This window comes from Choloepus didactylus, chromosome 8 (genome assembly GCF_015220235.1).
Source record: "Choloepus didactylus isolate mChoDid1 chromosome 8, mChoDid1.pri, whole genome shotgun sequence".
Taxonomy (NCBI): Eukaryota; Metazoa; Chordata; class Mammalia; order Pilosa; family Megalonychidae; genus Choloepus; species Choloepus didactylus.
Window position 1 is genome coordinate 103391968 of NC_051314.1, and position 25093 is coordinate 103417060.

Genomic DNA, 25093 nt, shown 5'->3' on the forward strand with positions numbered 1-25093 from the left:
AAGATTTAACCAAGTATGAATATATTGCTTTCATTTGGTCTTTCTTTTAAAATTATTTTTTGTTAGAAACTAAATCATAGACTACATTAAATTTCAGGTTGGATTTATTTCATAGAAGGAGGATATATTTGGCTATAGTTTTGTTGCTATGGGATTGATGAAAAAACACATTTTGTTTTTATTCTAGACAACCAGATGTTTCAATATTTTATTACAGTTGTGCCAACAAAACTACATACATATAAAATTTCAGCAGATACCCATCAGTTTTCTGTGACAGAAAGGGTAAGTTGAATCCAACTGGTAAAATGATTTGTTGATATTTATTAGCATTTTGTAGTCTTTCTACCCCACCTTCCACCCCATATCCCCACCCACCCACCTCCAGACCCCCACCCCACACAATAAAAAATAAGTTTGAAGTATCAGTTGGTTTTTCTCCCGTTTGTGTAACGTTCTGAAATGTATTAACATTTTATTTTAAGCCAGTATTATATCACAGATGGATATTAGTGTATTCTAGAGCAAGAAAATAACTTTTTTTTTTTGCCTGAAATGTGTTTTCTTCCATTGAAATTTAAGATTATTAAACTATGTTGGTAATAATGATTTGATTCGTAATATCTTAATTTTGTAATTTGCTTGCTCACTTGTTGATAAAAGCAATTTTTATCTGTCATCAGATTCTCTGATTTCTTTGTTATTTATTTTTAATTAAAAAATGTACCTACACTGTGAGCAGGCATAGTTTTGGTGGAACAAATTGCAAATTTAGAGAGGTGTTGCCTTCATAAATTAATGCTTTGTATATTCATCTGATTGAGAGCAGTAATGTTCTGCAGCGTCAGAGTGGAGTGGCCTTATAAATAAATACTGACAATGAGAAGCAGAGTTTTGGAATTGGATAGTTTAACAGGTTTCTCCTCTACTCTGGGGTCACGTTTTCTAATTATTGTGTTTAAGAATCATAAATTTTCAAGTACTTTAGAAGAATTCCAAGTCAAAATTTAAGTGCTTTTAAAAATTTGCTTTCTCTGTGTGGAATTTTTTTTGATAGTCTTGTAAATTCTGAAGACCATGCCTTTAATATTGTAGAATTTTCCTTGGTCTTATGAGATTAGGTATTCAAGTGTTTAGGGGTGAAGTGTTAAAAGTTCACAAAGGGAAAGCAAATATGTATAAACGGATGTTTACACATATAAAGAGAAACTAGATGAATTCTATTCAGCTATATATTGTCCTGTGCTTATCAGCAATTCTGTAGGGGTGGGAGATGCCATTTCTCACCTGTAAGATTGGTGAAAACCTGAACATTGCAATATACACAGTTGGCAAAGTTTTGGGGAAAACACTCACATGTACATTGTTATGGGAATGCAAAATTGTGTAGTCTCTATGGAACGAGTTTGGCAGTATCTCCATAATGATATATGCATTTACCCTTTTACCCTGCAATACCATTTCTAGAAATCTATCCCAAAGATATACTAGAAAAAATATGAAGTGATGGGTCTATTAGGCTATTCACTGTATTGTTATTTCTAATAGCATTAAGATTAGAAACAACTCAAATGTTGCATCCACATAATGGAGGAATTATGCACTGTAATAAAAGAATGAAGAAGCTTTCTGTATACTGATATTAAGTGATCCCCAATGTATATTTAAAAAACAATTAAATAAAAAAGAAAAGCAAAACAAAACAGTAGTAGAAACCCTAGAACATTTGACCTGTGAGAAAAGTGTTTGAGCTTGATAAGGTGAATAGAACAGTTATGTTTCACTTAAGAAAAGAAAGAAAGAAAGAAAGAAAAGAAAAGAAGCAGTAACTGGAGTAAATAAAATTGAGGTAGAGGAGAGCTGACCTTTCTGGGACCTAAAGTGAGTCATTATTAGTCTTTTATTAGATAGATATCCTAATCCCTGAAATAGTTTTTATACGCATAAGTGGTGACAATTATTTAATAACATTAACATGATATTGGGCATCTCAGAGCTTTAAGATGAAGCCACTTTATTGGAAACTTAATCAGTGACTTGTAAGGTTCTATTGTGTTAAAAGAAGAAGAAGTCTGTAATATCTTTCATAAAATTGTTTTAATTTCCCTTGGTGGTAGTTGACCTTTTATTTTGATTGTTTAAACTTTTATTATAGTTACATCTTAGTAAAAATAGATAAGAGACTGGCACACAAGTTATAACAAAGCAATATGGTATCAGAGTTTAAAGCTATAATAGAAATTTATTAGAAAGTTTACAAACTTGATTTTTGAAATGCAAACAGGATGGAATGAAATAGAGTATTTTTGGAAAATGAAACTCTTATATCTGATATTTACATAACAGGAAGTAAATACACGTGTAAATTCCTAGCAAAGAAATATTACAAAAAGGATATCAAAATATAAACTTACTTTTCATTGATTTGGCCACTGAGGAACATACCCTGCAATTTTAAGCTCTTGAGTGGCATCTAAAACTTTTCTGTAAAGTGATCTCTGAGGAAATAGAAAATAATAATTTTGCTCTTTGGGTCATTTCAAAAGCTAACCATACAAAGAATAGAGGTTAATTGTCTTCGAAGGGCTTAGTCTAGTAGGACCTTTGTAATGAAATTTGCATTTCCCTCTTGTACAGTAGAGCTGTGGGGCTTAATATTAACTGTATACAAGTAACGAGATGATGTGAATCCTGTGTTTCTTTCCCTCCTCACTGTCCCCTTTACTTTCCCTTTAGGAGCGTATCATTAACCATGCTGCAGGCAGTCATGGAGTCTCTGGGATATTTATGAAATATGATCTCAGTTCTCTTATGGTGACAGTTACTGAAGAGCATATGCCATTCTGGCAGTTCTTTGTAAGACTCTGTGGTATTGTTGGAGGAATCTTTTCAACAACAGGTTAATATTCATTTCTTTTCTATCTAGTTTCTAAAAGTGTTGCTTTTACTGAAATCAAGATGCTTTTACTAAAAGAGACAAGAAATGTGTGCATTCTTATGTTTTGATATTTAAAAGATTTTTTCATTAAGATTGAATTTCAAAACTCCAAAATTATATTGATTAACCATTAACCCTAACTAATTCCACTGTATTCACTGATTTACAGAAGATTGCATGGTGTGCTAGAAAGATCCTGGGTTTTAATTTTAGGCAGAATTATAATTGAATACAGGTTCTACCATTTTCTTGGTGGGTACCCTTGGATAGGTCACCTGCCTTTTCTGAGATTGTTTCCTCATCTGTAAAATGGGAATGATATACCAAATTTACAAGTGTGTTGTAGGATTAAATGAGAAAGTGCCTAGCAGTAGTGGATACTTAATGCAAAATTTCTTCTTTATTGAAGCTATAGTTAACTCTACAGTATATAAAATCAGATCTTATGGCACTTTGAAGTGTGTAATACATGAAATAAAGTTTTTCTGTCAGTAATATTTGTATGATTTTCTCAATTTCTCAGCTGGGATTGCAATGTGGAAACTTTACAGAATAGATTAGAGAATTCAAAACAGAAGATCTAATTATCAATAAATATTTTTATTACCACGTTACAGTTCTTTTATTTATATATAGCAAATCAACTTTTCTCATTATTGGACATTTTTAAGTAGAATTAAATATTAAATGATTGGGCTATTCAAGAGAGAGGATCTAAATTCCCATTTGAATTGGATGATTGCTGCTGCCTTTTTGACGAGATTTTGGAATTCTCTCAAAGATCACTTGAAGAATTGTAATCCTGAAAATTTGAGTTTTAAGTACAGAAGATAAAGAAAGGAAACACTTTCTTCTTTATCCCTAACTCCTAATGGTTATTACAAGGAGCTGGTTTGTTTATATATTTTGAATCATGTTTATAAAGTGATTAAAGAGCTTTCTCACAGTTTCATGTTGTGATGTTGGTATCATTTATTTTTCCAAAATTGTGTAGGTATGTAATGTATTCAGTACCATTGAAAAGATTACTTTATCAATGTCATGAATTCTGTGGTCTTTGATTTTGGAAAGAAATCCGTTTGTCTTAAAATTTAACTGTCTTGATTATTTTTAAACATGGAATTGAATAAAGCAAAGTGCTTTGTTTCTCTCCTTAAATCTATTCCATTATGTTAGTTGAGCTTTTTTATTGTTACATAGGAATTTAGGAAATAATTTGTTTGACAGCATCTGCCTGTTTTTTTTGATACTAATAAACTTGTTTATTACAGGCATGTTACATGGAATTGGAAAATTTATAGTTGAAATAATTTGCTGTCGTTTCAGACTTGGATCCTACAAACCTGTTAATTCTGTAAGTGGTATAGTATAAATGTACTTATCACTAAGTCACAGTGTCATTGTTAAGTCTTAAAAATACATAGTAGCTTTTGATGCCCAGAAAGAAATCGCCCCAAATTAATCTTTTTCTTCAGGGGATATAGTGTAAGGAATAAAATTAATGCTTGGTCTCTTTTTTTTTTTTTTCCCCTAGATTCCGTTTGAGGATGGCCACACAGACAACCACTTACCTCTTTTAGAAAACAATACACATTAGCACCTCCCAAGAGAAGGAGAAAAAACTTTTTTGCCTGAGACAAAAACCTTTTTTTAATAATAAAATGTTGTGCAATATACTCAGAGAAAGGAAAATACGAATGAAAAGCAGGAAACACATCTATTAAAAAAAGAGAAAGAAAAAAAAATCCCAAACTGAAACCTATGTATGTTGTGTCTGTTACATATGTCCTTGAAGATATTATGCAGCTATTCAGTGATTAAGCCCAACCAGAGTATTGCTTCGAAGATGACTCCTTCTGATACTTTTCACAGCACAGGGGCGGTATGGAAATCAAACCTTGCTTCTTAATGACAAAGAGCCTAAAGGAAAGAAGTCAAACCACATCTAAAGAAAAAGGCATTGATAAGTGTAAATGTTTGCGTCCTTTTGTTTTTAAAAAATATGATGTCAGAATAAAACATGTAAAACATATGGAAAACTAGTCTAAAGTTTAAAAAGTTGTGATCAGGTCACATTGTTAATAAAACAGGGACAAGTCCCTATGTTACAGCCATATTAATGTTCAGCCATATCGACAAGACCATTTATCCAGTTGTGTGGTCTTATGAAGGTAACTGCTTTTCTTGAAACTTTGGTTATTGACTTTTCTAACTGTTCAAGACAGGGTCTTAGAACACTAAGGTGAATTTTCACAGGGGCAAGTATATAAATGCTATGATATGTAACAGGCATCATTGACAAATTTTAAGTGGGGCCTTACATGGGGAGAAGAAAGCACATTTTTTTTTTTGAACCTGATCTGATCATTATACTATTAGTATAATTTGTTGGTGATGGTGTTAAAAAGATCTACTTCTATGATGGAAATTATCCATTTATGAAACATTAGAGGAAAAGGGGGCATACGTTGAATACGTTATGGTGAGGGGGAGCAGGTTAACTTTAAATAAAATAGAAGAGTGAGGCATACATTTAAGAAGGACAGCATAATGTCAGACCTGAGAGGTATCATCTTAATCAGTGTCCATGAAGCTGTAAAATTGGATTATGAAAGAAGTATCTGCATTCAGGGTGTCCTGAATGTGATTGGTTCTGTATTAGAGTGTGTTTTTTAGCTTTCTTACCATCTAAGGGTTAATTTTAAATTTCTAGACTATAAAAGACTAAAAATAATGAGAGGGCACTGTCACTCAGGTGCCATTAAAAACTATATTTGTTTTATGTGTGCCAACATCATTTTTCTTTTTGTAATACTCAATGACAGTAGAAGAATCAGCAACTCATGCCCATAGTTTAAATCATTAAGGGAAATGGAGAAACAGAATTCCAGGTAAGTAATAAGACCAAGACTATAAGACTAGATTTTAAATGGTAGTTTTTAGAGACTGGGATGACATGTTATACTTTTCAAATGGATTTTCTGTAAAGATAAAAGATGCCTCCTTACAAGCAGTTGGGACAGACAATGTATTGGAGGAAGGGGATATACTGACAAAACTGCTTTATAGATTTTATACTGAATGGTATTTTGCAGAAAATAACAATCATCATTTAACATATAGTTTGCCATTCAGAGCCATGAAAGTTAACTGTTGCTGTAGGTCGTGTAACATATCTTGAAAGGTTTTGTAATCCAAAAATTTCCAGATAATGAATGAGCCTTCTCTGGGTTTTGTCCCCCCACCCTCTTTTCTTTTCTTCAGGTATTATTTCCAATGAAGTGGGATTAGGAACTAATAGAACAGCTCTCAAAAGGAATTTTAATTGGAGAGAATTCGAATTTTTGCTAATTTAGATTGAACAGTGGTTCTCTGAATCTGCTTCTCAGAAAATTCAGTCAAGTTCCAGGTTTTTTTGTTTTTTTTTTTAATATGGGATGAAAATAGTGTTGATTTAGGACTATTATCTTTCAATTAGGATTATAATAAAGTACCTTTAACTGTTTTATTTAACAAAATCTTAAAATTTATTTTGATTCTTACGTATGATATTGTTCCCATGTTTTCAAAATACCATATTAAAATGTTAATGGAATTAATCTTGCCAGTAAAATTGGCTATAAAATTTATCTCTTTAAAGCAAAATCCTTTTTTTTTGCCATTGATTCCCATTTTAAAAGTTTTGAAAAGTTTCCATCTATAATTCCTCAAATAGTCAGGGTCAGATTTTTGCCAGTGAAAATATTAAGATTTTGGCCAGCCTTTTGAGTGATGAAATATACCTGCATATTAGGATCTATTGAGAATTTTGGACTTTATCAAGTCTTTCTTTTCCTTTTTAGAAAGCACTTTACTCACCTATCTATTAGGCATTTTTTCCTATGCCTGGAAGTACCTTTAGCCATAATACCCAACTTTATTACTCAGCTCTTCCTTAACCTTTTTAGTATATTCCTTATATTTGTATGTATATATTCTGGCTTAATATTTTAAAAATCCAAGACTTCAAATTACATGAAAATTTTTTTTTTACTGCCTTTGCATACACTGATCCATAAAAAAATTAAATATTTAGGTGAATAATTCACTGCTGCAGTACTTGTACACTTGGGATTACCTCTTGGGAAAAGCTTAACTCCAAATATTAAAATTACAAAATTTAGTTCTGAACCTAGATGATTAGTATCATTCTTATATACATTTTTTTGATAGAAAACACTGAATTTTTACCTCAAATTTACTAATGCAAAGAAAGTTTGCAATCTTTAATACAAACTTTGGAATTCAGAAAGCAATGACTAATATCTTGTAAATTTTTATGGTATAAATAGAGATATATTAGCATTCTATCTTTTTATATCTTGGGTTAGTAATTCAAGTACCAAAACTTTATATGCAACTCCTCTGCTTTAAAATTCAGCTTACACTTGAGTTCTAGGTGCATATTTTTGGTTGTTTAAAAATCACTTAAACCTGAGCCCTAGGGCCTTTTAAAATCTCAGCATGCTCTTTAACTTAGTACTTAAGTTCTTCCTCTTCTGTTTTTAACTCTAGAAAACCTTCACCAAACCAACCTGAGTCACCCTTTTCCAGCACTGTCAAAATACAGAGAACCGTTTATTCACTAGTTTATATTATAATTCCTGGATCAATACCTTGGTATTCCCTTGTTGTGGTATCATCAAAATATAAGTTTTTTCCCCCCTTTTGAAATATTTTTTCAGTGATGAAATCACCTTACGTCATTTTAAAAATAGAAAAACAAATGGCTTGATTTTTGTTTTCCTTGTTTGTTTGTTTGTTTGTCGATCGGTCGGTTGGTTGGTTGGTTGGCTTTGAGGAAAGAGAACTTAAAACATTTCATTTGGTATTTTAACCCCAAACATTTGGACCCCAAATAAAATTACAAATCATAAAACTTTTTGTCCTTTTGATCCTGGTAGAAAATTAAGATCATTTACACCCAAATACACCTAAGTTCCTCATATTTGTTTTCTTCCTAGGAAATTACAGGAATCTTTATGATTTGCTTACATTTTCTTTTCCTTCAGGTGGAGCTAAATCACATATATTGGATTTATTTTACATTTTTCATATTAAAGATGTGATGAAAACTGAGCAGTTGACTCAAGTAGGTCTATAAAGTTGTAAACAGTGCTGGATGCAAAGATTATAATCAGTGAAACATTAAAATAGTTTTGTTTTGGAAACTCCAAATTATATTGGATTTCTAGCAAAAGGAATCAGATTAACAACTACAAGTATCATAATGCATGCTATTTTATGGAATAATTTTAAGGTAAAACTCAGAATAGGAAGGTGTGAAGAAAATATACATTAAGAAAGCTGTACATACTAAAGCAGACCTATAGCAACAGCTCATGTAACTATGTAATAAATACTTTGTAAATTCTATATTCTCTTTTCAGTTGAGCGTATCAATTTGATAACTTTGTAAAGTGTAGTTTAGCTTTAGCTTCTCTAGAGTGTTTTACTAGGATTGACCCAAGTTGCCCAACCTCACATCTTGCCACCTATTTACAGTTCCATGTTGGACTCCTTCAAATAAAATAGGGACACACCTAAAATATTTGTATGGGTATCAGAATAGCTGTTTCTGGCTATTAACTCAATTTCAGTTAAGCAGCCTTTGTCTCAGAAGTGTCTACACTTCAGAGTATTCTCTCAAACCAGTTACATCCTAAAACGAGTGATTGCTAGTTTTATTAATTTAAAAATATATTTTTTTGAAAGTAATTTAGGCAGGGTAGTATTTTTCCATACCTCTGTGTGGGCATATGGACAGCCATTACTTCTTACTATAGGCATTATGTTCCCAGAACATAATTATTAGAATAGCAGCTGTAGAGAGTAGCCATGTGGAAATCTGTGTGATTCCAGTGAACTTTGAAAATTATTGATGTATTGATGTTTTGGACTATTTTAATTTAATTTAACTAATTGGAAGATAATGTGCTATTTGACTATTTGTCCCTTCACAAACCAGTCTATTTCGAGAATCTAAATGAGTTGTTTAAATAAGGTGTAACTGTAGTTGATGTTAGATTAGTATAAAACTGTAAGGAATTTTTTACTGAGTTGTGTGCCCCTCTGCCTTGACATTTTCTTGTATTTTTTTGCCTCAGGCAGTGGTTGTCTTCAATTTTGTAATATCTGGTACTGTACTAGGTATCCTGTGAGTGCAGAACATAGGAATTACTAAAACTTATTTTAAACATAGGTGTCCTTTGTACTTTCCACACCCTTCCCTCTAAAATTAGGAACTTCATTCCTATTGCTTTGTATATATTGGGCACTCAAATAATTGTTTATTGGCCTTGAGGTGAAATAATTATATATTAACCATTTGTGTCATTTATCTGATGCCACAGAAAGAAACATGCTTCATCATATAAATCTAACCTTATTAATGGTGACTGAAAAAGTAAAGCAATTATGCAGTTGTGTATTAGATTTATATTCATCTGGTAGTTATTTGTCCTGTGTTCTGATTTGGCTGAAAGTTCTTTGGAAGATAATTTCCTTTTTTCCTGGGGAATTATTTCCTTTTTTCCAGGATCTGCAATAGTCAGCAGTTAAAGACACAACACTAGAAGAGAGGAAAAAAATCTTAATTCCAATTTTTATTTAATCAAAAGTCAAAATGAGAATACTTTATCAGTGGAGTTACTGGATTCTTGAAACATACAATAATCAAAAGAGTAAATTCTTAAAACTATTACATTTTAACCTAATCCCATTGGACTATATCTTCATTTCATATTTTTATTATGTCTGTAGTTTGTATCTTAATCTGTTAATTCAGAAGATCACCAGATGCTTTGTTTTGAGCTGGGGTGTTTGCCCTGGAAAGTAGTCCCCAGAATTTAGATGAGATTAGGAAAGATATTGGTAGTCCCAGAGAACATCCCCCAAAATGCCCTTTTATGACACTCAGGAAAATCTCAACTGCTACTAGACCTTGATACTGCTTCGAGGCCTTATACTCTGACTAGCTGATATGCGTCCTGAGAATTACTAATTACTCCAGAAAGTGGACATAGATATAACTGCTATTCTTTGTTAACATTTTATGCCTGTGTAATTTTATAGTAGTTGTATGGTGATTGTTAATTTTTAATTGCTTAGGCCCTAACATTCTCGAATAATCCGTTTTTTTTTTAACAAGTAGAAATGGTACAATACAACATATACTCATATTTCAAATATGAGAGAAGTTAAGTTACATTATATTAGTATAGGAATTTGAGAATAGTTTTTTAATTAATTTGTGTGGATTATACATTAAATATTTTTTAAAGTAAAAGACAAACCACCTGTTCTCCAAACTTAAAGACACTGAGTGAAATCAACTCTCTTTTCTGCTGTGCATTGTGTAGTTACAGTGTGCAAGTGGGTTGCTCAAGATACTAATTCCTCTAGTGATCACAGAAGAGTAATCTTCCCCACTATATAGGAAAAAACCTAAAACTAGAGTTTAAATATTTGAAATTCTGCTTTCCTCAATGGTAAAGATCAGGGGATTGGATATTTATATGATTCTAGCTTGGGACACCCCTGCCCCATCAGCCACTCTAATTGAGGCCTAGGTGAAATAAGCTTAGTATAAGGGGCTGGGGTTTTAATGAACAAGAAGGAAACTCTTAGAGAAGGTTATCAAGAAAATTGGTGATGAAAAGATTTAGAAATAATAGTTGTCAAACTCAAATTATGAGATGCTGATGATTTTAATTTAAAAGCACAATAAACGAGGCCCAAATGCAAATATTGTTTGGGCTCTTATTCTATACATAATTATTTATATCTTTTGTTTCTTTTTAGGTTTAAGAAGTGGGTATAGTTGAGAAAAATGTTAAATGTGAATCCACTTTTCTAATTCCCCCACCCCTCAACAAGGACCAAAGTTTAACACCGAAAGGAAGGTGAGACTTTTCAGTGGAGGACTATTTCTCCTACAGCATTTGTGAGGAAGCTGAAACCATCCTTCCTATACTCATCTTTATTTTGAATCTTTTATGGGTACCCCAGAATGTTCCAAGGTCAGTACTGTTTTTTTGTTTGTTTTTACATTTTCAGCTTCCATAGTCATTGAGTTCTTCCATTTTTATAGTTTTCTCTCAAGAAGAACAAAAAGCTAAAGACAGAGAGGTGGGAGTACTTTGGTATTTTATATGCAAGGGCTTACAATATGTTAGGAAGCAGTCTTTCCTAAAATATGTATGAATACAGCTTAGGATATGACTCCTCTCATTGAAACAAAAAGAATAACTAAGAAATAGGAGTGAATACATGACAACACATATGACAGGTAATGAGCTTGGGTATATTCCTTGTTACTACCTAATCTTGAGAACCACAGTTTGTTTTTTAGAGGTATCTGAAATTCCAGTCAAAAGGTGATTGCCTAATGTTCTTAGAACTTGAGCGTGCTGGATGCCCTAAAATAGGAGAGGAATTTATAACAGAAGCTCACGATGAAGAACCAAACATTCCGAGCCATCTGAGATCTTGCAATGAGAAGTCGCCAGGCAATGAGGAAGAGAGCAGTATTAAAGAGGTAGTGAATATTTCGGAGCCTGGAAACAGACATACACAACCAAAGTTAAAACAGCAACAAATAATGATGTTATCTGAAGCATAAAACCAGTAAATGTTAAGGGTTCACAGGGTATGATAGTTTAGTGACATTTTCTTTGTTTGGGTTTTTCTATCTTTTATTTCCCACTGTTCCTGCTGAATAATCAGATTTCCACAATATTCCCCTAATTAGTTTCTCAAACCTCTCCCCATTCTAAGCTGTTTTACAAATATGACCAGCATAAACTTTCTTGAATGTATTTTGACCACATTACTGTTGGTTCACTGGTTCTTGTTCACCAGAAGGTAAGTTTGAAAATCCTTAACTAACTATTCAGCATTCTTCCTTCCCTGGTTGTAGTCTTCTTTTCTATCCTTATTTTCTATGTACTACATACCATTTGCTTCTGCCAGAATTACACCTGACTAGCATGATTTTTAGGCCCTCAGGGATGATTGACTGAAAAAAAGTAAAAGAAGTTGAAGGAATTGAAGAGTGGTTAAGGGATTTGCCCAGGTTAAGTGGCAGAATCAGGTTTCCTGCCTGTTAGCTGGATACTCTTTCTCTATACCACATGATTTCAGTGTGGAAGAAGAAACAGAAAAACTTGGGTTCAAATTCTGGCTCCTATACTTACCATGTGTTACCATGGACAAGTTACTGTCTTTGATCCTAAAAACCTTATTGGGAAAAAAAATGGATAATAAAAATAAAAATACCTGCCTCTTAGGGATGTGGTGAAGACTAAATGAAATATATAGAACATGTAATGCAGTAGATGCCCAAGGAATGTTAGTTTCTCCATCCTCCACCCAAAGTTCATGTTTAGTGTAAACTCAGGCACCAGTAGGGGCTCAATAAATACTACCTGACAGCTAAAGCTTACCTTTTTAAGTGTTGCTTTGCTTCTGGGATCCCAGCCATATCCTCTTTCAATAAGTACTTCTTAACTCCCAAAACATAATTTTCAATGTATTCCAACCAGTTTAACTTGCGCACATCAAAGTTGAATACCTGAAAGGCAAGAATTATAAACTTCTGGATTTTGGATTTCCAGAATTTCCTGAACAATCACTTTAACCACTTAATGAAGTCTCTTTTTTATAAATGAGTGGCAGTTTGGGAGATGTAGTTTGCACTCCTCTAAAGAAGAAATTATTTGAGCTGTTCATTCAAAGATAACAACAATATGGATGACTGTTTCTTAAACCTGGACCAAACAAAAACATTTGGCATTTGGGAAGTCTTGTGAGGAAATTTTAAAGGAACTGGGATTCCTTCGTCTAGAGAAAGCTTATGGTTGGCTTGGGGGACTTCTTCAAGTAATTATTTTTTTTAAGTGGAGGAATAATATGTTAGGGACCAAAAAATAAATTATGACGTTTTCCATTTCTTATCCTTTAAAATTTTGGTTTTGTCCCCATTGTCTACCCTCTATTCCCGAAATCACCTGATTCTGCAGAATAGGAAAAGCTTTGGGAAGTAAAGCCTTGAGGAACAAGTTTGCAGAATTTATGTTTAAAAGACAGAGTGACTGGTAATGAAAGAGAAGAAATCTTTGAGGTGTACTGAGAGGAGGAAAAGGAGAGATAGAGATTGATTTGGGAGAAAAACTGTTGCCACATACAGGGTATATATTGAAAGTGACAATAAAGGAAAAGGATTTTAAAATAAATTGCTGAGCTTCAGGTCTACCAAGATGGTAGCATAGGATGCTTCAGGCTGGTGTTCCTCTGTAGAATCTTTGAACAACTAGCAAAAATGGCAGAACCATCTTCCTCATAACTTTGGAAAAGTTAATTAAAGGGTACAGTAACTGGGTAGGTACCAAATCATGAAAATGCAGATTTTAAAACTATAGGAGATGCTTGTGGTGCCTTTGCTAGTCCCTCTCCCAGCACAGTGTGGAGGTAGCCCTGTGCCCCCATTGTTAGTCCCTTGCCCTGTTCTTTAAGGTTTCATAGAGTAGCTACTAGGCACATAATGAGGTATGCCAATCTATTGGAAACCCATCTCTGGCTCACCCTCCTAGAACTTGCCATGTGGGCAGAAGCAGCTTGTAGACAGCTAAACCGGTGTAAAAAACAAGTCCAAGTGGATTGAGGCAAAGGATCAGTTGTTTTCAGTCATAAAATAGGACACCCTTGAGGGAGAGGAAGACTTTTCAGAGGGAATGAGGGGGCAATTCAGGGAATTCCTAAGGCTACAAGCAAGCAAAAGCCTAAGACAAAACTAGTCTCAAAAAAGATCCCTGCCCTTCACTTTTGCCTTGGGCTGATCTTGATAGGAGGGCTAAGCCCTGAAGGAGAGCACCAGCCAACACAGAGCCAATTTACAAATAGTGTGACGGGTATTCTTTTTCCTATTTTTTTTTTTCGCTTTGGGACTAAATCTAAGAATTACCGCTTTAAAATATTAAAATAAACAGTGTGCAGCAAAAGATTACCAGACAAACAAACCAGACTTTGGATATCCTAGACAAAACTTAAAAAAAAAAAAAAAAAAAAAAAGATCCTCAGTACGCTTATGCTTAAGGAGATAAAGGAAAACAGAGAAAGAGCTAAAGGCTATCAGGAAAAGGACAAATGAACAATATGAGAATCTCAGTAAAGAGATAGAAATTTAATAAGGAATTAAATAGAGATACTGGAGTTAAAGACTACACTAATTAAAATGAAAAGTTCCCTAGAAGCTTTCAACAGCAGATTGGAGGTGGCAGAAGAAAGAATCAGTGAACTTGAAGTTAAGACAATTGAAAGGATTCAGGTTGAGGAGCAGAAAGAAAAATGAATGGGAAAAAAAAAAAAGTGAACAGAGCCTGAGAGACCTGTGGGGTACCATCAAGTATACAAATAGATGCATTATGGAGATCCCAGAAGGACAAGAAAGAGAAAGGGGCAAAAGGAATATTCAAAGAAATAATGGCAGAAAACTTGCTGAATTTAATGAAATTAATATACACATTCAAGATAGCCAAGAAGCCTCAAAAGGATAAAATCAAGGAGAACCATGCCTAGACTCAGTTGTAAAACTGTCAAATGCCAAGAACAAGGAGAGAGTTCTGAAAGCTATAAGAGAAAAGCAGCATGTTATGTGTAAGGGAGTCCCAATAAGATTAAGTTCCAATTTCTCATTACAAACCTTGGAGGCAAAAAGGCAGTGGGACAAAATATTTAAAGTGCTGAAAAAATTGCCAAGAATTTATATGTGATGAGACTGTATTTCAAAAATGAGAAAGAGATTAAGACATTCCCAGATAAATAAAAACTGTGAAAGTTCACTACTATTAGACCTTACCTACAAGAAATCCTAAAGGTGCTCTTCAGATTCAAAGAAAAGGAACACTGGACAGTGGGTTGAAGTGACATAAAGAAACAAAGACTTCAGATAATGGTTCTAAAATGCAGATGCATAAAAAGTAATGATAAATGCATGGATCTGGACATACAGTGTATAAAGATACAATTTGTAACAAGTACAATAAAAAAGGTATGGGGTCAGAGGGGTATAGGAACAGTGTTTGTGAATACTATTGAAGTTGGTATCTAATCAAATATTGTTATAGATGTAGGGTGTTCAATTTAAGACACATGGTAACCACAAAGAATGTATCTGAAAAATATATGCAGAGGAAAAGAAGGAGGGATTCAAAATAGTACCTTAAAAAAAATCAAATACAAAAGACATTAACAGAAGAATTAAGGGGCAAAAAAAAAATGTATGCGACTTACAAAGACCAAGTAACAAAATGATAGAATGAAGTCCTGAAGTTAGTGTAGTTAATTTAAATGTAAATGGATTAAACTCTCCAGTCAAACACAGGGTTTAGCAGATTGGATAAAAACTATATTCTATCTTCAAGACTCACCTTAAATTCAGACACAAAAGTGAAAGAATGGAAAAAACATATATCATACATATAGTAACTAAAAGAGAGCTGGGTTAGCTATTTATTAGTTTCAGATAATATAAAACTAGAAGTCAAAAACTGTTACAAAGGACAACAAAGGTCACTATATACTGATAAAGGGGTCAGTTCAAATATGCATGCATGTAATGGCACAGCCCCAAAATATATGATGCTAATATTGATAGATTTGAAGGGAGAATTAGTTGGTTCTTCATTAATAGTAGTAGACTTCCAAACAACACTTTCAATAAGGAATAGAACATCTAGACAAGATCAATAAGGAAACAGAAGAATCGAATGATACTATAAACCAACTAGACCTAACAGACATATGGAACACCTCACAAGCAGCAGAATAACATTTTTCTCTAGTGCACATGAGTCATCGTCCAGGAAAGACCATATGTTAGGTCACAAAACAGGTTTCAATAAATTAAAAAATACTAAAATCATACAATGAATCTTCTTTGAACACAATGAAATGAAGCTAGAAATCAATAACAGAGGGAGAAATGGAAAGTCACAAATGTGGAAATTAAACAATGCACTCTTTTTTAAAGCAGTTTTTTTTTGATACATATTTACATACCATACAGTCCATCCAAAGTGTACAATCAGTGGCTTCTAGTATAATCACAGAGTTGTGCACTCATCACCACAATCAATTTTAGAACATTTTCAGAACTCCAAAAAGAAAAACTCCATATCCCTTAGTGGTTACCTCTCAATCCCTCTCTTCTTCCCCCACTCTATATAACCACTAATCTAAATCTGTTTATATTTTATATAAATGGAATCATACAATAGTTAATATGTTGTGTGTGGCTTCCTTCCCACAACATAAAGTGTTTTTAATTGTTATTTTTTTTTAGTTAGAAAGGTTGTAGATTTACAGAAAAGTCTTTTAAAAAACAGCATTCACATGTACCCCCCTATTGTTGACACTTTGCTTTAGTGTGGATCTTTGTTATAACTAAGAAAGACTATTAAAATATTACTGTTAACTTTATTCCATAGATTCCCTTAGAGTATTTCTTTGCATATACTAGTCTATCATTAACACATTGTAATAGTGATGTACATTTGTTATAGTTCATGAAAGAACAGTCTTATATTTGAACTATTAACTACAGTCCATTGTTCACAATACAGTTCACTGTGTAATGCAATCCCATGTGTATTATTCTACCTCTCTTTCTAGTAACATACTTGACCCAAGACTTCCCGTTTCAAACACATTTACAAACATAATTTAGCACTGTTAATTACATTCCAGATAATGTGCTACTATAACCACTATCCATATCCAAATGTTTACAATCAACCTAAATAGGAATTCTGCACAAATTAAGCATCAGCTCCCCTTTCTCTACTCCTATTCTATTCCCTGATAACCTGTATTCTAACTTCCAATTCTATGAGTTTGCATATTATAATTAGTTCATATCAGTGTGATCATACAATAGCTGGCCTGTTCTGTTTGGCTTATTTCAGTCAGCATAATGTTCTTCAGGTTATTCTATGTTGTTAAATGCATCACTATTTCATTCCTTTTTACAGCTGAATAATATTCCACTGTATGTACATACCACTACTTTGTTTATCCTTTCATCAGTTGATGGACACTTGGGTTGCTTCCATCTTTTGGCAACTGAATAATGCTGTTCTGAACAATAGTGTGCAAATGTCTGTTCACATCCCTGCTTTCAGTTCTTCTGGATATTTACCTAGTAGCAGGATTGCTAGATCATATAGCAATTCTATACTTGCTTCCTGAGGAACTGCCAAACTGTCTTCCACAAAGGTTGCACCATTTTACATTCTCAGCAGAAGTGAATGAGTGTTCTGATTTCTCCACGTCCTCTCCAACACTTGTAGTTTTATTTTTTTTTTTAAATAGAGGCCATTCTGGTAGGTGTGAAATGATATCTCATTGTGGTTTTGATTTGCATTTATCTAATAGCTAGTGATGTTGAGCATTTTTTTGCATGCTTTTTGGCCATTTTAATTTCCTATTGGAAAAATATGTCTTCACGTCTTTTGCCCTTTTAAAAATTGGGTTGTCTTTTTATCGTTGAGTTATAGGATTTTTTTATATATATATATATGTTCTGAATATTAAACCCTTATCAGATATGTGATTTCCAATTATTTTATCACATTGAGTAGGGTTCCTTTCACTCTTGACAAAGTCCTTTTAAGCACAATTTTAATTTTGAGGAGGTACATTTATGTATTTTTCTTTCATTGCTTGTGCTTTGGAGGTAAAGTCTAAGAAACCGCTGCCTACCACAAGGTCTTGTAGATGCTTCCCTACATTTTCGTCTAGGGGTTTTATGGTCCTGGTTCTTATTTTTAGGTCTTTGATTCAATTTGAGTTAATTTTTGTATGAGGTGTGAGATAGGGGTTCTCTCTCATTCTTTTGCATATGGATATCCGGTTCTTCCAGCAACATTTTTTATGAGACTGTTCTGTCCCACTTGAGTGGTCTTGGTAGCCTTATCAAATATCTGTTGTCCATAGATGTGAGGATGTATTTCTGAACTCTCAATTTGATTCTGTTTATCAATATATCTATATTTATGCCACTACCATGCTGTTTTGATCACGTAGCTTTGTAACATGCTTTGAAGTCAGGAGTGTGTGTCCTCCAACTTCATTCTTTTTTTTTTTTTTCAGGAGGTTTCTGGCTGCTCAGGGCCCCATACCCTTTCTTATAAATTTGATAATTGACTTTTCTGTATCTGCAAAGTAGGCTGTTGGAATTTTGATTGGAATTGCATTGACTCTGTAAATAGTTTTGAGTAGAATTGACATCTTAATGATATTTAGTTTTCCAATCCATTAACATGGCATGTCCTTCCATTTTTGTAGATCTTCTTTGGTTTCTTTTAGCAATATTTTGTAGCTTTCTATATATCCTGGGTTAAATTTATTCCTAGGTATTTGATTCTTTTAGTTGCTATTATAAATGGAGTATTTTTCTTGATTTCCTCCTCAGGTTGCTTATTACTAGTATGTAGAAACACTACTGATTTTTGCACATTGATCTTGTATCCCCCCACTTTGCTGAACTTGTTAATTAGCTCTAGTAGTTTTGTTGTAGATTTTTCAGAATTTTCTGTATATACAGGATCATGTCATCTGTAGATAGTGAATGTTTTACTTCCTTTCCAGTATAGATGCCTTCTATTTCTTTTTCATGCCTAATTGCTCAAGCTAGAATGTCTAGCACAATCTTCAATAATGGTGGTGTCAGTGGGCATCCCTGTCTTCTTCCATATCTTGGAAAGTTTTCAGTCTTTCTTCATTGAGTATGATGGTAGGTATGGGTTTTTCACATATACTCTTTATCATGTTGATGAAGTTTCCTTCTATTCTTACCTTTCAAAGGAAGAATGCTGGATTTTGTCAAATGCATTTTCTATGTCAGTCGAGATAATTGTGTTTTTTCCCTTTTGATTTGATAACATGGTGTATTATGTTAATTGACTGTCTTATATTGAACCTGTGTTGAACCCCCTTTGCATACCTGGGATAAAATCCACTTGATCATGGTATATAATTTTTTTAATGTGATGTTGGATTTGATTTGCAAATATTTTTGTTGAGGATTTTTGCATCTATATTCATTGGAGAGATTCATCTGTAATTTTCTTTTCTTGTAGTATCCTTATCTGACTTTGATATTATGGTTATGTTGGCTTCATGGGACTGAGTTAGGTCGTATTCTCTTCAATTTTTTGGAAGAGTTTGATCAGGATTGGTATTAATTTTTCTTGGAGTGATTAGTAGAATTCACCTGTAAAGACATCTGGTCTTTTTTGGGAGGTTTTCAATGACTGATTCAACCTCTTTAAGTGTAATTGGTCTGTTGAGGTCTTCTGCTAAAGTCAGTGTAGGTTGTTCATGTTTCTAGGAATTTGTCCATTTCATCTAAGTTGTCTAGGTATGGGGCATACAGTTGTTCATAGTATCCTCTTATGATCATTTTTATTTCTGTGATTCAGTAGTCATATCCCCCTCCAATTTCCGATTTTATTTCCATCTTCTCTTTTTTCTCGGTCATCTAGCTAAGGGTTTGTCAAATCTGTTGATGTCTTAAATAATCAACTTTTGGTTTTGTTAATTCTCTCTTTTTTTATTCTTAATTTTGTTTGTTTCAGCTCTAATCTCTGTTATTTCTCTCCTTCTGCTTCCTTTGGAATTAGTTTGCTATTCTTTTTCTAGTTCCTCCAGGTGTGCAGTTATCTTTGAATTTGGCTCTTTCTTCTTTTTTAATGTAGATGTTTAGGGCTATAAATTTCCCTCTCCACTTTGCTGCATGCCTTGTTTTGATAGGTTGTGTGTCATTTTCATTTGTCACAAGATATTTATTGATTTCTCTTGCAGTTTCTTCTTTGACCCACTGATTAAGAGTGTGTTGTTTAACCTCCATGTATTTGTGAATTTTTCAGTTCACCAGCTATTACTGATATCCAAGAAAGTGCTCTGTGTAATTTAAGTCTTATTAAATGTATTGAGACTTGTTTTGTGGTACAACATGTAGTTTATTCTGGAAATTGATCCATGAGCACTTGAAAAGAATGTATATCCTGCTGTTCTCAGATGCAATGTTTTGTATATGTTTGTTAGGTCTAGTTCATTTATCATTTTATTCAAGTTCTTTATTTCCTCATTGATCCTCTGTCTGGATGTTCTATCTATCGATGAGAGTGGTATATTGAAGTCTACAGCTACTATTGTAGAGACATGTATTTCTTCCTTCAGTTTTGCCAGTGTATGCTGAACTGGTTTGGATCTGTTATGTACCCCAGAAGAGACCATATTCTTTTAATCCAGTCTTGTGAGAGCAGACCTATTGTGCTTGGGAACTTTTGATTAGGTTGTTTCCATGGAGATGTGGCCTCACCCATGCAAGGTGAGTCTTAGTTCCCTTGCTGGAGTACTTTATGAGAAGAAAAAAGGCAGAGTCATTTTGGGAGAAGGTAAGATATATAATCCAGAGTTTGCCACTGGGAGAAACTAAGAGGGAAGCTAAGATATGTAATCCAGAGGTTGTCCCTGGGAGAAGCTAAGATAGCATCTCAGAGATGCTTTGGAGAAAGTTGCAGAAACTAGAAACTGAATCCTGGAGAGGACCAGCAGACTCGGGCCATGTGCCTTCCCACGTGAAAGAGGAACCCCAGATGCCATCAACCTTTCATCAGAGAAGGTATTGTCCTGTTGATGCCTTAATTAGCACTTCTTCATGGCCTTAGAACTATAAATTTGTGAACTAATAATTCCCATTGTAAAAGCCAATCCATTTCTGATATTTTGCATTCTGGCAGCTTTAGCAAACTGAAACATATGCCTCGTGTATTTGGGGGTACCCTGCTTAGGTGCATAAATATTTATAGTTGTTATTTCTTCTTGGTAGATTGCTTCTTTTAGTAATATATAGTTTCCTTCTTTACCGCTTATTATAGTTTTACACTTAAAGTCTGTTTTGTTCAGTATTAGTACAGCTAATGCAGCTCTTTTTTGGTTACAGCCAATGTTATTATTATAAAGGCAGTACTGACTTCAACCATTTTATCCTTTGGTTTTTATATGTTATATCTTATTTTTGTCTCTCTTTTTACCCTTTCAGCTACCTTGAATTATAATCTTCATTTCTACACTTCACTCCAAAGCCCTCTCTCCTGTGTTTTCCTTTTAGCTGGCAGAACTCTCTTTAGTGTTTCTTTTAGGGTAGGTCTCTTGTTGGTGAACTCTCTCAGTTTCTGTTTATCTGTGAATATTCTAAACTCTCCTTCATTTTTTTTTTTTTATTAAATTCAGTTTTATTGAAATACATTCACACACCATACAATCATCCATGATATACAATCCACTGTCCACAGTATGATAACATAGTTATGCGTTCATCACCACAATCTATCTCTGAACATTTTTCTTACATCAGAAAGAATCAGAACAAGAATAAAAAATAAAAGTGAAAAAAGAACACCCAAATCATCCCCCCATCCCAACCCATTTGTCCTTTCGTTTTTATCCCTATTCCTCCACTCATCCATACACTAGATAAAGGGGGTGTGATCCACAAGGTCTTCACAATCACACTGTCACCCCTTGTAATCTACATTATTACATAATTGTCTTCAGGAGTCCAGACTGCTGGGTTGGAGTTTGGTAGTTTCATGTATTTACTTCTAGCTATTCCAATACATTAAAGCCTAAGAGGTGTTATCTATATAGTGCATAAGAATGTCCACCAGAGTGACCTCTCGACTCCGTTTGGAATCTCTCAGCCACTGAAACTATTTCGTCTCATTTTGCATCCCCTTTTGGTCAAGAAGATACTCTCAGTCCCACGATGCTGGGTCCACATTCATCCCTGGGAGTCATACTCTGTGTTGCCAGGGAGATTTACACCCCTGGGAGTCGGGTCCCACGTAGAGGGGAGGGCAGCGAGTTCACCTGTCGAGATGGCTCAGTTAGAGAGAGAGAGGGCCACATCTGAGCAACAAAGAGGTACTCAGGGGGAGCCTCTTAGGCACCATTACATACAACTTTAGACTCTCCTTTGTGGTAATGAGCTTCATAAGGGCAAGTCCCATGCTCGAGGGCTCAGCACATCAAACCGCCAGTCCCAGTGTTTGTGACAACATCAACACCAGTCCAGGTGAGGATGTCCAACACATCTGCAGCTTCCCCCAGATCCTCGGGGCTGGGGAGGGGGAGGCTGTAAATATATTTTTTATTATCTGCCCAAATTACTCTAGGATGTGTCACTATTTCACTCCAGCCTGTACTAACCTACCGTATCTCACTTCCTATTCAAAATTCCATGCAATTGTGGTGTTTGAACAAATCGACTGTAGAGTTGTACCGTTTAGAAAATTTAGATCCTGTACCAAATAGATATCTATTCCCTTGGTCTCATATGAAAGTTGAAGTTTTAAAACACAATCAGTTTCAACCTTTACCCTTTGGCCTGGCTTGCCCTGGTCTTAACCAGACCTGCTTCATTCATATCACTAATTGAAGTCTGGGCTCTTTTTCAGCTTTTTTTTTTTTTTTTTTTTTGACAGTGGCTGTATGCACTAATACTGACATTCATATCTGCCGAGCTCTAGCTCTGAGTTTCAGGTGTCTCAAAGATATGCATTGTTCCAGAGACCAATCAGGTTATACGCTAGAGGATCAGCATCTCAAAGTTTAGAGGTAGGCCTTACAGTTCAGGGATAGAGTTAACTGCTGTAAGAGCTTACAATCTATCTCCTTCATTTTTGAAGGACAGAATTTTCATTTTGAAGAGTTTTGGCTGGCAGTTTTTCTCTTTCAGTATCTTAAATATAACATACCACTGCCTTCTCACCTCTTTGGTTTCTGATGAGAAATTTTCACTTTAATCTTATTGCTGTTCCCTTGTATGTGATGAATCTCTTTTCTCTTACTGCTTTCAGGATTCTGATTTTATCCTGGCATTTTATATCCTAGTTAGTATGTATCTCAGAGTTAGTATAGGTCTATTAGGATTTATTCTGTTTGGAATGTGTTGTGCTTTTTATACATGTATATTCATGTCTTTCATAAGATTTGGATGTTTTTGGCTGTTAGAATTCTGCCCCCTTTCCCTTGTTTTCTCCTTCTGAACACCCATGATGTCATTCAATTGTGAGACCCTGCTCAATTTCATATGCTTCATGCTGTCATTCAATTGTGAGACCCTGCTCAATTTTTCCATTCTTTTTCTATGTGTTCTGTGAGATTTTGATTGTCCTATCTTCTAACTTGCTTATTTCTTTTGCCTGTTCATATCTGCTGTTGTATGACTAGTGTATTTTTAATCTCTTCTATTGCATCTTTAATTTCTACTGACTGCAATTTACTGACCAAAAGCCATGATCAGTACCTGGCCATGCCCTCCCCCCGCCCCCCAGGCCTGACTCTACTCTGGGGAACAGGGTTTCCACATCCTTTTCTGTCTGCAGTTGCCAGCCAGGAACAGGACCCAAGGTGGCTAGCCTTGAGAGTAGGGGTTGGGCACTGCAGAAGCCACTGAGCAATTTACTCATGGTTCTTTACCACAGTATCTCAGCCTCTTCATCCTGCTCTTCCCTGGATGCTATACACAGCTGCCCTGGCCTCCAGATCTCAAGGACAATTGTTTCATACAGTTTCTGCCTTTTCACCTGCTGCTTTTGGAGGAGGAGTGAGTACTTCAGCTCCCCACTCCACTCTCTTCCCCAGAAATTAAACAGTGCACTATTAACCAATGGGTCAAAGAAGAAATTACAAGGGAAATTAGGAAATATCTTGAGGTGAATGAAAATGAAAACACAACATACCAAAACTTAAGGAATACAACAAAGGCAGTGCCAGAAGAGAAATTTATAGCTATAAATGCTTATATTAACAAAGAACAAAGATCTCATGTCAGAAACCTCACATCTGGAGAATCTAGAAAGAGAAGAGCATACTAAACCTAAAGTGAGCAGAAGGAAGGAAATAAAGATTAGAGTGGCTATAAGAGAAATAGAGAATTAATAGAAACAACAAAAAAGAGTAAATCAATGAAACCAAAAGTTTATTCTTTGAAAACTTCAGTTAAATTGACAAACCTTTAGCTAGACTAACAGAGAGAGAGAGAGGGAGGGAGGGAGGACACACATAACTAATACCAGAAATGAAAGGGACATTACTACCAACCCCACAGAAATAGAAAGAATTATATAAGCATACTGTGAACAGCTGTATGCCAACAAATTAGATAGCCTAGATGAAATGGACAAATTCCTAGGAAAACAAACTAGCAAAACAGACTCAAGAAGAAGTAGAAGAGCTCAATAGACTAATAGCAAATAAAAGAGATTGAATCATAATAAAAAAACCTCTAACAAAGAAAATCCCAGGACCAAGTGGCTTCATGGGAATTTTACATTCCAAGGAGAATTAACACCAGTCTTGCTGAAACTCTTCCAAAATTTTATAATTTTTTATAACCAAGAATGTAAAGGACTTGTACACAGAAAATTACAAAACATTGCTACAAGAAATCAAAGAAGACCTAAATAAATGAAGCACTTTCTGAGTTCATAGATTGGAAAACTAAATATTGTTAAGATGTCTATTCTACCTAACATGGTTTATAGCTTCAGTGCAATCTCAATAAAAATTCCCACAGCCTCCTTTGAAGAAACAACAAAGTCAATCATCAAATCTATATTAAAAGGTAAGGGGTCCTGAATAGTCAAAACAATCTTGAAATAAAATAAAGTTGGAAAATTCACACTTCCCAATCTAAAAATTTATGACAGAGTTACAGTAGTCAGTGCAGTGTGGCACAGGCAAAAAGACAGATATGTCAACCAAAGGAATTGAATTGGGAGTTCCAGAACAAACACTCAATTGAGTTTGACAAGGGTGCCAGAACCACTCAATGGGGAAAGAATAGTATCTTCAACAAATGGTGCTGGGAAAACTGGATATCCATATGAAAAAGAATGATTGTGGATTCCCACCTGACAGCATGTACAAAAATTAACTCAAAACGGATCAAAGATATAAACATAAGAACCAAAATTATACAACTAGAGTAGAACATAGGGAAGCATCTTCAATACCTTGTATTAGGAAATGGTTTCTTAGACTTTA

The 25093-nt window shown here is 34.3% G+C and overlaps 2 protein-coding genes across 2 annotated transcripts in view; one reads left to right on the plus strand and one right to left on the minus strand.

Annotated features, from left to right (window-relative positions):
- ERGIC2 (ERGIC and golgi 2) overlaps nucleotides 1-7704 on the plus strand; it is a 50496-nt gene extending 42792 nt beyond the window's left edge. Inside the window, exons 11-14 of the mRNA XM_037845231.1 lie at nucleotides 188-285; nucleotides 2737-2899; nucleotides 4210-4292; nucleotides 4473-7704. Coding sequence (XP_037701159.1) covers nucleotides 188-285; nucleotides 2737-2899; nucleotides 4210-4292; nucleotides 4473-4535 — 407 coding nt within the window. The 3' untranslated portion in view covers nucleotides 4536-7704. The remainder of the gene's footprint in view (nucleotides 1-187; nucleotides 286-2736; nucleotides 2900-4209; nucleotides 4293-4472) is intronic.
- A 1391-nt stretch (nucleotides 7705-9095) lies between these two features.
- Nucleotides 9096-25093, minus strand: part of FAR2 (fatty acyl-CoA reductase 2) — a 211036-nt gene continuing 195038 nt past the window's right edge. Inside the window, exons 11-12 of the mRNA XM_037845229.1 lie at nucleotides 12424-12551; nucleotides 9096-11535 (exon numbers count right to left, since the gene is read on the minus strand). Of these exons, the coding sequence (XP_037701157.1) occupies nucleotides 11373-11535; nucleotides 12424-12551 (291 nt within the window). The 3' untranslated portion in view covers nucleotides 9096-11372. The remainder of the gene's footprint in view (nucleotides 11536-12423; nucleotides 12552-25093) is intronic.